This window comes from Ylistrum balloti, unplaced genomic scaffold (genome assembly GCF_031769215.1).
Source record: "Ylistrum balloti isolate Yb309-2 unplaced genomic scaffold, AGI_CSIRO_Ybal_v1 Utg372132, whole genome shotgun sequence".
Lineage (NCBI taxonomy): Eukaryota > Metazoa > Mollusca > Bivalvia > Pectinida > Pectinidae > Ylistrum > Ylistrum balloti.
The window spans coordinates 1133-14265 of NW_026783017.1; the positions used below are offsets into that span (position 1 = coordinate 1133).

Sequence of the window (13133 nt, forward strand, 5' to 3'; positions counted from 1 at the left end):
ACATTTTCAATTAAATTGATATCTTCTATTTTGAATGGATTCCATACACTTCCAGCATATTCCAAATGGGGTCTGACTAAAGCTTTAAACAGTTGTTTAAACATTGATTCGTCTAAATACCCACAAGATCTTCTAATAAGTCCAAATATATTGTTCGCTTTGTTCACCATTGAATGAATATGAGTTTTCAAGTCCTCATCTATTATGACACCAAGGTCCTTTTCGTGAGTTACATTTTCTAACTGAATCACTTTGCCTTCTGTTCCCCACACCGAATAGTTTCGTTTTCCATGGCACAATTGCCTGGCATATTTAAAGTTTACCCTGAAAGAGATTCTCCTTGTAAAATACCTCTCTCCAACTCTCCATCTTTACATTCTTTAAAATTGAATAATGTAATGGAGATGTTCTGCTTGGCTTCCTCAATAGGCTTTCGGTTGGTAAAGTATGCATCTTCTGCTTTATCGACAACACCTGCGATGTAAATCTTGGTCAATCCAAGTAATGTCACAAGTCTCAAATGAGAACCAGGTATACAACAACAGAACCAACAGGCAAACTAACGAGCATCAAACACATCCAGCTTCATATCACACAAAGGAATAGAAAATTTCTCATTGAGATCATTATGGTGACCATAAAATTCCTCATAGTTTTCGTCAACTTGAATCTTTTGAATAAAAGTTATTTGATCATGTTTAAAAATTCTCAGAAGGAGTAGAATATACCTAGCACAACTACAACATTCAGGCATTAAGACTTGATATTTCAAATCTCAAAAAAAAGTACTGAACAAACATTAAATGATAAAGCATAATTTGTTTACAATTTTTTTCAGCCCACATGGTCTCTCTGTCAACTTTTTGATACAAATTGCTACTAGTCATAAACAACTGACAGGATTTTGACCAGATTTAGTCAGAAGTATCCCTAAGGAAAGTCCAAATTTTGTATAGTCACAAGGGGTCTTCAGGGTGGGGCCAAAAAAGGGAAATTTTAGAATCCTACTTCTGTATGAATGATTGGATTTTGCCCAAAATTGGTGTGAAGCATTGATGGGTGAAGGGTAATCAATATTGTATAAATGGTGGGTCTCAACCCCCTGGTATGGAATGGGGAGGACCCAATAGGGGAAAAAGAGAGCAAATTCTTTGAAATCTTACTCTTCTTGTGGGAATGATTGAATATTTCCCAAAATTGGTCTGAATCATTGATTGGTGAAGTGGAATAAATTTTGTGTGAAAGTTAGTCTTGGCTCCCTAGGTTGGAAGGGTGGGACTCAATGAGAAAAAGGATCAAATTCTTTGAAATCCTACTTCTCCTGTAGAAATAATTGGATTTTGTCTACCATTGTATTTTTTTTATGTGAAAAGGAATCAATTTTCTATCAACCATGGGTCTCTGTCCCTCAGGTGGGAGGGGCAGGGCCCAAGAGAGGAAATGGAGCAAATTCTTTAGAATCCCACTCCTCCTGTAAGAAAGATTGGATAAAATTTGGTCTGAAGCATTCTTGTGTGAAGGGAATCAATTTTGGATATGGTAAATTGTGGGTCTTACCACAATCCATCATCTGTAAAAATGGCAGGATTCTGTATCAGTTTGGTTTGAAGCGTGGATTGTCTGGATGTCTGTGTAGGGACAGAGGGTTGGTACCCACGGGAGTCTATTTTATGTTGTGTGCTTGGATATCTAGAATTCCTTTAGTTTTGATGAAGCAATTACAGCAAAACCAAAGCCAGTTGATAGATAAAGGCCCACTGGGTCTGTTTTTATGAATTCAGGAAGTCAGTTAGCATCTTGTTATGATAAATGTAAGAAGACCTGTTCTAAACCCCTATGGAAAACATATCTTATCTTCAGTCTGTTTTCTATATTCATCAAGAAATACATTATTAATTGATTTTTTTTTATTTGCAGGGTCTCTTAAGGAATGATTTTCACTGGGATTCAAATTCATCTCCAAACAGAAATGAAATGGTACATGAAAGTGAAAAGAGTTTGGAGGAACTATTTTGTTAGTACAGACAATGACCAGGCCACGGTTCCTCGAAGAGTGGTCATGTCATAATGAGTTGTTCAATCTGTAACTAATGGTCAAATCTCGTTATTAACCTTGGGTTAGGCACTAACAATGGAGAGGCAACTTTCAGACGCAAGTGAACAACAAGGTGATAGTCGTCCATTTGATCCTACAGATGATATGTTTGGAGGTAAAAATGTTTTGCGGATGGAAATTCCAATTCAGAATATAGAAATAGACCAGGAGAAGGGAAAACCAAGATTAAATAAGAAAGATTTCAAATCTGAGATTTTTGAGAAAGTGATGGCATTAAGAAATTCTGGAGGTGGAGTTCTAATTATAAGAAATCAGAACTATGATGGAGTAGATAAAACCAATGACCCCTTGTACAAGGACCAGTTTACTACCATGGTGAGTGATGGAATGCAACAAATGGCTACATACAGAGGAGAGGTGGGTGAATTCCAGAGCTGGTACCGGTCAGTTTGGAAAGGGGATGGGAAATGGCTGCTCTATTATATTAAAGAAGGTCTACAGTTTACTTTTCCACTTGAATCAAAAGTTTACACTGTAAATGAGAACAACCACAGAAAAGTTGGAATTGAAGAAATACAAAGACGCTTGCTACAATCAACAAAAACACCACCAAACTATCACCCTAGTGTCACACATGTACATTGTGATGAAAAACATGGAAAATTGAGACTGGGAAAGAAATGTTCCTATCTGCATGAATCTACAAATATTCAGCTCAAGTCTTTTAATGATATCAATAGTATGTGTAAAAACATCAGAGAGTACACAACAGCATTTTGTCAAAACAAAAATGGAGGGAGCATGTGTTTTGGAATCGAAGAGAAACAAAACTCTGAAACGAAAAAAGGTTCAACTTGCAGTAAAACTCCTGTTGTTTGTGGAGTTCAATTCAATAAAGATGATGATGCTATTCGTCAGGAAATTAAGAAGACAATGTCAGAAAAGATGCTATGGATTAGACATAATGGAGAAAATGCAGATCCAGATGAAATATGTCAATATTATGATGTACGATTTCATAATGTAGATCCTGAAAACAGATCTAAAAAAGTTATTGAGGTTTCTGTGGCAAAATTTTATGGATGTGTGTTTTCTGATGAACCCAAACCATGTTATCTTGATGGAGGAGAGATAAAATACTACACGGTAAAGGAATGGGTACAGATATTGATGAAGGACCACCTGAAGGACTATAGTACGTACACATTGTATTCAATTTATTGTGTTGCTATACTTCTACTAGGTCATAGTGGGTATGCTACTTACTTAAGACCAGTGATGAGACTGATACTACCTCTATAAGGTTTTGTACATTTATTGGTGTCCAACGTCTCCCCATCATACATTATGTCACATTCCTTTCCAGCGTAGTTACAGGTTGGAGCAGATATCACACCCGTGGTACATGATGTCACATTCCTATGTACAATCGTTAGATCAGAATTGTAGGTCTCCTGTATAATTTATTAGAATGAACCTTAGAAATAATAATTCCTTGCAGTATAATGTGACTGGGCCTGATGTATAGAAGCAGTATTGATATGGGGGTTGATGTATCGCACTGATTTCTGGTTCAGCTTGGTACATTGTAGAATTGTCTTCAATACTGTTGATCTTAAAATCTGTGTGAAAGCATTGTTGTTTTATTTGCGGGTCTACCATCACACAAAGAAAACAAGACCAGTGAAAAAAGTCCACAAAAGCATTTAGGTTTGTTTAAGAACATGTTGTAGTATATTTATGTTGGAGTGAGTTCCATGGGGCTTATGGTTTTCTTTGGTACATGATGTCACATTCCTACGTACAATAGTTACTGGTTAGATCAGATGTGTAGGTTCTCCTTGGTACATGACGTCACATTCCTACTTACAATAGCTACTAGTTAGATCAGATGTGTAGGTTCTCCTTGGTACATGATGTCACATTCCTACTTACAATAGTTACTGGTTAGATTAGATTTGTAGGTTCTCCTTGGTACATGACGTCACATTCCTACTTACAATAGTTACTGGTTAGATCAGATGTGTAGGTTCTCCTTGGTACATGATGTCACATTTCTATGTACAATAGTTACTGGTTAGATTAGATTTGTAGGTTCTCCTTGGTACATGACGTCACATTCCTACTTACAATAGTTACTGGTTAGATCAGATGTGTAGGTTCTCCTTGGTACATGACATCACATTCCTACTTACAATAGTTACTGGTTAGATCAGATGTGTAGGTTCTCCTTGGTACATGACGTCACATTCCTACTTACAATAGCTACTAGTTATATCAGATGTGTAGGTTCTCCTTGGTACATGACGTCACATTCCTACTTACAATAGTTACTGGTTAGATTAGATTTGTAGGTTCTCCTTGGTACATGACGTCACATTCCTACTTACAATAGCTACTAGTTATATCAGATGTGTAGGTTCTCCTTGGTACATGACATCACATTCCTACTTACAATAGTTACTGGTTAGATCAGATGTGTAGGTTCTCCTTGGTACATGACGTCACATTCCTATTTACAATAGTTACTGGTTAGATCAGATGTGTAGGTTCTCCTTGGTACATGACGTCACATTCCTACTTACAATAGTTACTGGTTAGATCAGATGTGTAGGTTCTCCTTGGTACATGACGTCACATTCCTACTTACAATAGTTACTGGTTAGATTAGATTTGTAGGTTCTCCTTGGTACATGACGTCACATTCCTATTTACAATAGTTACTGGTTAGATCAGATGTGTAGGTTCTCCTTGGTACATGACGTCACATTCCTACTTACAATAGTTACTGGTTAGATCAGATGTGTAGGTTCTCCTTGGTACATGACGTCACATTCCTACTTACAATAGTTACTGGTTAGATCAGATGTGTAGGTTCTCCTTGGTACATGACGTCACATTCCTACTTACAATAGTTACTGGTTAGATCAGATGTGTAGGTTCTCCTTGGTACATGACGTCACATTCCTACTTACAATAGTTACTGGTTAGATCAGATGTGTAGGTTCTCCTTGGTACATGATGTCACATTCCTACTTACAATAGCTACTAGTTAGATCAGATGTGTAGGTTCTCCTTGGTACATGACGTCACATTCCTACTTACAATAGTTATTGGTTAGATCAGATGTGTAGGTTCTCCTTGGTACATGACGTCACATTCCTATGTACAATAGTTACTGGTTAGATCAGATGTGTAGGTCTCCCTTGGTACATGACGTCACATTCCTATGTACAATAGTTACTGGTTAGATCAGATGTGTAGGTCCCCCGTGGTACATGACGTCACATTCCTATGTACAATAGTTACTGGTTAGATCAGATGTGTAGGTCTCCCTTGGTACATGACGTCACATTCCTATGTACAATAGTTACTGGTTAGATCAGATGTGTAGGTCTCCCTTGGTACATGACGTCACATTCCTATGTACAATAGTTACTGGTTAGATCAGATGTGTAGGTTCTCTGTGGTACATGACGTCACATTCCTATGTACAATAGTTACTGGTTAGATCAGATGTGTAGGTTCTCCTTGGTACATGACGTCACATTCCTACTTACAATAGTTACTGGGTAGATCAGATGTGTAGGTTCTCCTTGGTACATGACGTCACATTTCCTACAATAGCTACAATCAGATGTGTACTGGTTATTTCTATCAATAGTTAGATGTGTAGGTTCTCCTTGGTACATGACGTCACATTCCTACTTACAATAGCTACTAGTTAGATCAGATGTGTAGGTTCTCCTCGGTACATGATGTCACATTTCTATGTACAATAGTTACTGGTTAGATTAGATTTCCTTGGTACATGACGTCACATTCCTACTTACAATAGTTACTGGTTAGATCAGATGTGTAGGTTCTCCTTGGTACATGATGTCACATTTCTATGTACAATAGTTACTGGTTAGATCAGATGTGTAGGTTCTCCTTGGTACATGACGTCACAATCAGTTTGACTCTATTACACAGTATTCTTAATAAAAAAAGAACTTTCATGCCATAATCTTCAATTGTGACAATCAAATAATGTTATTGATATTATTGAAAAGCACTGTTTGGATTTTCTTTTTTTAGAAATTGATGTAAATTTCTCTTTGTTGCTAAGTATGTATTATCCCTTTATCTAGGGTCTGATTACAGTAAGAAAATGACCAACAGTTGGCCAGCTTGAATTTTGTCAATTTCTTTGTTATCATTCCTTCTTGAAGCTCTTGATGGATTATTCTCTAGGTCCATAAATATAGGTTTCTTAAACCCCTTTCTTGTAGAGTGTCCAAATTGGGGGGTGACGGGTAGAAAAAAACATTAAAAATTGGTTAGACTTTGACTGTTTACTCAAATTACACCAACTAGTACAAAGTAGAAGACATTGCTTGTTCACATGCCAATATTGTATGCTCCCATATGTATGAAAACAGAGGTAAAAACCAACTTAGCATCTGCATTACTGATTTACATAATGATGTTGGCACATCCATCCAAATGAAATATGAATACCTTCATGTTGTATTGAAGAATTCTATATAAAATGTTACAACGAGAAATAGTGTTATCAGTTCCATTTCATTGAAAATTAAGCCTTCAAACTTAGGAACTATAAAAAATACTTTGTAAGTATGCATATATCAGTTCTGTTCTGTCTGCCAAAATGCTGGGACAGATGGACAGGTTCTAAAACTGTCCAAAGAACTGAAGACCGCCCACAAGCCTCTTGTTCTTAAACCTTTTGGAAATAATTCATCTGATTTAAATCCAACAATGCTATTGTACCTTTTGATTGTGAATTTCTTATTTTACAGAAACTACAGAAATCCATGCTGACTTACGACCCTTGATAGGTGAGTCTAACACCAATTTGACAGGTTGTGATGTGAGAAAATACAGCAGATCCCTAAGAGTCGGGGTCAGAGCAGGCCTGATGCATCATAATTAGAATAAGATTTGATAATTTCATTTTGACAGATATTTAAACCTTATGAGTCTTGTTTTGGTGAAAGTTTTTGCCTCAAAATGTTTTCAGTGTTGTGTATTATAAAAAAAGCTACTGTACAGACTTAGTCTATACACTTTAGTATAGTGAAATTTTAGTTAAGTATAAGATGATAAATTGCCAGAACTTGATCCTTATTGTCTTCAGACCTAAATCTGTAACTATTATGATGGAATTGATGGTAAGATTTGGTGATTTGTGATAGTCATAGTTGGTTATTGCATCTGGCCCGTAAGGGTCAAGTAGGATATTGAAATACTGCAGAGATCAACTTTTCACACAAAGCTGTACTAGGCATGAATGACTGAGCAGATTTTGAGTCCAAATTCAGTCAGATGCATCCTTTGGTATAAAAAGTGGGTCTGAAATCAAGCTAATCTTTGACAATCCTTCTACTCTAGGAATGATTGTCCAAATTTGGTATCCAGCATTCCTCAGTGATGGGGAGTCAGTTTTGTATAAACATTGGATCTTTTCCCCTGAGGCATTCTGAGTAGGGCCAGTTAAAGGAAATGCAATATAGATTAAAATTCCTTAAAATTCTTCTTCCTCTTTAGGAACGTCAGGATTCTGTCCCAATTAGCCTGAAACAGCTCAGGGTAAAGGAGAAACAATTTTGAAAAAGCTGTGGGAGGGATGTTGCCCAATAGGGATATAAAGCAAATTTTATAAAAAAAAACTTTACTTTTTCTGTAGGAATGTCAGAATTTTGTCCCAATTTGATATAAGGTATACTAGGGTGAAGGGAAATTAATTTTATAGAAAATGTGGGTCTGAATTCCCTGGAGTAAGAGGGCTGGGGCCAGGTAGGGGAAAACTAAAATTCCTTCTGTCAGAATGCCTGAATTCTGTCATCAGGTCTGAAACTTCCTTGGATGAGTGGGAATCAATTGGATATAAATGGTGGGTCTCTGCCTCTTTGGGCAGGAGGGGTAGCGCACAATTGGGGAAATAGAACAAATATTTAAAGTATTTCTTTTGTAGGAATGTCAGGATTCTGTCCTGCTTTTGGGTCAAGCATGCTTGAGTGAAGGAGACTTATATAAATGGTTTGGCTGACCTCTTGAGGTCAAAGTGGTTAGGCCCAATGGGGAAATAAATGTAAACATTTTCTTTTAATTCGGAGGAATCAGAATCAGTCAAACAAAGTCAGCTGAGTGATACAGGCCCTATGGACCTATTGTTGATGGTGCTTCTGGAGAAGTGATTGATGAATCATTTTCAAATTGAAGGTATCCTTGGTCCCTAGTTCTAATTGTGCCTAGTCCATTTTGCGACTGATTAGAGTAAAAATAGCCTACAGGTGACCATCTTGGCTTTTAGCATGTTGTCATCAGATGATGGCCAATTAAGAAGTCCTTCCTTTGTCTGTCATCCGTCTGTCCTTAAACCATTCTCATTATTGCTACTTATGAAGAAGTACTGGATGGATAATTTTGAAATCTCATACTTAGTTCCTCTTGGTCCCTATTTGTGCTTAGCCACATTTGGGACTGATTTTAAAGACAAAATGGCGGAATGGTGGTCATCTGATTTGGACAGTAACACATTGTTATTGCCATATCTGGAAAAACGGTTGATGAATAAAACTTTACATGTAGTTTCCCTTCTATCCAGAGGTGTTCATTGTCCCATTTTGGGACTGATTCAAAAAACAGTGACAAGCAGGATTTTGACAGTAATATGCTTTTGATAGCAAGAAACACTAAATTTGCAATCTTCCAGAAATTATAGGACATATTGGAGCTATACAGGTATAGCAGATTGGTTATGAAAAACACATCCTTAAAATTATATATATTTATAAACCACATCACAGTTACAGTTAGAGAAATAAAAATTGTGAAAACAGAAAAATTGCCCTGATTTCTGACTTGTAATTGTAATAAACATGTTTACCATCTTAAAAATGAAAATATATTGCCAGTTTCAACCCAAAACAACACCTTTACAGTATATTATATGTGACATACAAACAAATTTTATAACTTATAGAAGTCTTGTTAGTGCTTATCTTCTTATTAGCTTTACACAGTTAACATCACATTTCTTTTCTTACAGACCAAACAGTACTCAGGATCAAGGGAGAAAAAAAGGAGAAGTTCTTTGAAACCAAAGCTTTCCATGATATTCAAGAGAAACTCAGAAAGAACAGAGTCATAATGATCAAGGGTAACACAGGAGACGGCAAGACTTCAACTGCCATTCAACTCATGGATTGGCTGATCAAGGAACAGCCATGCAGACAACCTCTTCAGCTTCATAATATCAAGAAATTAGATAAATTGTCTCCAGACTTGAATCTGGTTACTTTTATTGATGATATTTTTGGAGAGGAATATGAGGTCCGAGAATGGAACAAGAGAATCAATTATGTTAAAACAATTTTTGGTGATGAACAAAGCAAGCCCAATTTTTTGCTTGTTACTATTCGTAATGAAGTATATAATGTTTTGCAAGAGCGGTCTTTGGGAGCACTTTTCACTGAAGATAACATCATTGATCTTAGTTCAGATAAGTACAATACAGCAGACGAAAGAAGAAACATTTTAGAGTTGCATAAACCAAATGGGAATTTTTCGTGGAAAGATGAAGAAAAAGAAAAAATTATAAATTCTTCACCCAAAATTGGATTCCCTCAGTGTTGTAAACTTTTCAATAATTCCAAAGAATTGCAGAAAAGACGTGTCCAATTTTTTGAGAACCCTGTTGAATTTATTGCTGAAGCATTATCAAGATTATCCGAAGGTTCTGTCATATTGTTTCTTTTTCTCAATGGAGGGGAGATAAAAGTTAAGGATCTAGACCCAAACAGTGATAAAATCAACAAAACATTGTTAGAAGAATCATTTGCTATTAGTATGAATGATGGTGAGGATGACAGAACCTCATTGACTTACAAGAAAAAAATAGGATTTGTAAAAGAAGGTTTAGACAGATTACTAGGATTTTTAGTTGTGAAGGAGAAACGTTGGTCTGGTGATGAAGTATACAGATTTAATCATGATTCTGTACATGTCACAGTAGCTCTTTTGTATTGGAACAAAACACCAGTTGGTTATATACAGAATTGTCCTGTGAAATCCCTCGATTATCTTACAATCTCAGAAAAATCCTCAAACAAGATTGTCATATCAACTGATTATTATACATGTTTGGGTGAACGTATTCTCCGAGAGTTTGAGCTTCAGACTTTTGATGTTACTATTGGATCTCTAGATGTTTGGAAGAATCAGATATTTGTTGAAAGATTTTTCAGGTTGGTAAATGAGAGAAATGTTGGTAAACTTGTGTTAAATGAAGCATGCTCTTATGGTGCAAAAGAATGTGCTTTATATCTTCTGAACCAGGGAGTCAAACCTGACAAGGACACCGACTGGTGGTCATTGATAACAGGAGGTTGGTTTGGTGGTAATGAGGGAGATGTGGATGTACTTGAGAAAGTTGTGATATATCTGGATGACAAGAGAAAACTTGACATGTTCAATGAAGCATGCTTCTATGGTGCAGTAGAATGTGCTTTATATCTTCTGAGTGAGGGAGTCATACCTGACAAGGACCCACAATGGTGGCCATTGATTTCAGGAGGAATGTTTGGTGATGGTAAGGGAGATGAGGATGCTCTTAAGAAAGTTGTTCAATACCTGAATGATGAAAGAAAACTTGACTTGTTCAATAAAGCATGCTTGTCTGGTTCAGTAGAATGTGCTTTATATCTTCTGAGTGAGGGAGTCAAACCTGACAAGGACCCAAAATGGTGGTCATTGATAACAGGAGGAATGTTTGGTGGTAAAGAGAGAGATGTGGATGTACTTGAGAAAGTTGTGATATATCTGGATGACAAGAGAAAACTTGACATGTTCAATCAAGCATGCTTGTATGGTGCAGTAGAATGTGCTTTATATCTTCTGAGTGAGGGAGTCATACCTGACAAGGACCCACAATGGTGGCCATTGATTTCAGGAGGAATGTTTGGTGATGGTAAGGGAGATGAGGATGCTCTTAAGAAAGTTGTTCAATACCTGAATGATGAAAGAAAACTTGACTTGTTCAATAAAGCATGCTTGTCTGGTTCAGTAGAATGTGCTTTATATCTTCTGAGTGAGGGAGTCAAACCTGACAAGGACCCAAAATGGTGGCCATTGATTACAGGAGGTGATGATAAGGGAGATGAGGATGTTCTTAAGAAAGTTGTTCAATACCTGAATGATGAAAGAAAACTTGACTTGTTCAATAAAGCATGCTTGTCTGGTTCAGTAAAATGTGCTTTATATCTTCTGCATGATGGAGTCAAACCTGACGAGGACACACAATGGTGGCCATTGATTACAGGAGGAGGGTTTAGTTATTGTAAGGGAGATGAGGATGTTCTTAAGAAAGTTGTTCAATACCTGAATGATGAAAGAAAACTTGACTTGTTCAATAAAGCATGCTTGTCTGGTTCAGTAGAATGTGCTTTATATCTTCTGAGTGAGGGAGTCAAACCTGACAAGGACCCACAATGGTGGCCATTGATTACAGGAGGAGGGTTTAGTGATGGTAAGGGAGATGAGGATGTTCTTAAGAAAGTTGTTCAATACCTGAATGATGAAAGAAAACTTGACTTGTTCAATAAAGCATGTTTGTCTGGTTCAGTAAAATGTGCTTTATATCTTCTGAGTGAGGGAGTCAAACCTGACGAGGACACACAATGGTGGTCATTGATTACAGGAGGAAGGATTAGTGATGGTAAGGGAGATGAGGATGTTCTTAAGAAAGTTGTTCAATACCTGAATGATGAAAGAAAACTTGACTTGTTCAATAAAGCATGTTTGTCTGGTTCAGTAAAATGTGCTTTATATCTTCTGAGTGAGGGAGTCAAACCTGACGAGGACACACAATGGTGGCCATTGATTACAGGAGGAATGTTTGGTGATGGTAAGGGAGATGAGGATGTTCTTAAGAAAGTTGTTCAATACCTGAATGATGAAAGAAAACTTGACTTGTTCAATAAAGCATGCTTGTCTGGTTCAGTAAAATGTGCTTTATGTCTTCTGCATGATGGAGTCAAACCTGACGAGGACACACAATGGTGGCCATTGATTACAGGAGGAAGGTTTGGTGATGGTAAGGGAGATGAGGATGTTCTTAAGAAAGTTGTTCAATACCTGAATGATGAAAGAAAACTTGACTTGTTCAATAAAGCATGTTTGTCTGGTTCAGTAAAATGTGCTTTATATCTTCTGAGTGAGGGAGTCAAACCTGACGAGGACACACAATGGTGGCCATTGATTACAGGAGGAATGTTTGGTGATGGTAAGGGAGATGAGGATGTTCTTAAGAAAGTTGTTAAAAACCTGAATGATGAAAGAAAACTTGACTTGTTCAATAAAGCATGCTTGTCTGGTTCAGTAGAATGTGCTTTATATCTTCTGCGTGATGGAGTCAAACCTGACGAGGACACACAATGGTGGCCATTGATTACGGGAGGAAGGTTTAGTGATGGTAAGGGTGATGTGGATGTTCTTAAGAAAGTTGTTAAATACCTGAATGATGAAAGAAAACTTGACTTGTTCAATAAAGCATGCTTGTCTGGTTCAGTAGAATGTGCTTTATATCTTCTGCGTGATGGAGTCAAACCTGACGAGGACACACAATGGTGGCCATTGATTACGGGAGGAAGGTTTAGTGATGGTAAGGGTGATGTGGATGTTCTTAAGAAAGTTGTTAAATACCTGAATGATAAGATTAAACTTGACCTGTGGATTAAGGTGTATTATTCTGGTTCAGAAGAATGTGCTTTATTTCTTCTACAGGAGAAATCACAATGTCCTACATCAGGGGTGTAAGTTATGGGGAAGAGGAGAGATTTTCATACTTGCCCACAATTAACACATTATTCTAATAATAATGACTATCCCCACTTGAGTTGCGGCAGAGACTGTGCTATGTTCCAGACAGTGGAGAAAACTGCTCTTAAGAACGTGTGTAAGTGTGAGACATTAGACTGACAAGTTGTACAGTGTTGTGTTTGCCAAGTACATGTCTTAATTTGTGGATAATAAAAGACGTACTGTATTACATAGGACTTGTGGGAGAGAA

At 37.1% G+C, this 13133-nt stretch overlaps 1 protein-coding gene across 1 annotated transcript; it reads left to right on the plus strand.

Moving 5' to 3' along the window:
- The first annotated feature begins 2131 nt into the window (after window positions 1-2131).
- LOC132564281 (uncharacterized) lies at window positions 2132-12701 on the plus strand. Its single transcript, XM_060228950.1, is given in 5 exon segments — window positions 2132-3251; window positions 6862-6900; window positions 9114-10342; window positions 10520-12673; window positions 12675-12701. Coding segments are annotated over 5 exon segments (4569 nt in total).
- The last annotated feature ends 432 nt before the right edge of the window (window positions 12702-13133 follow it).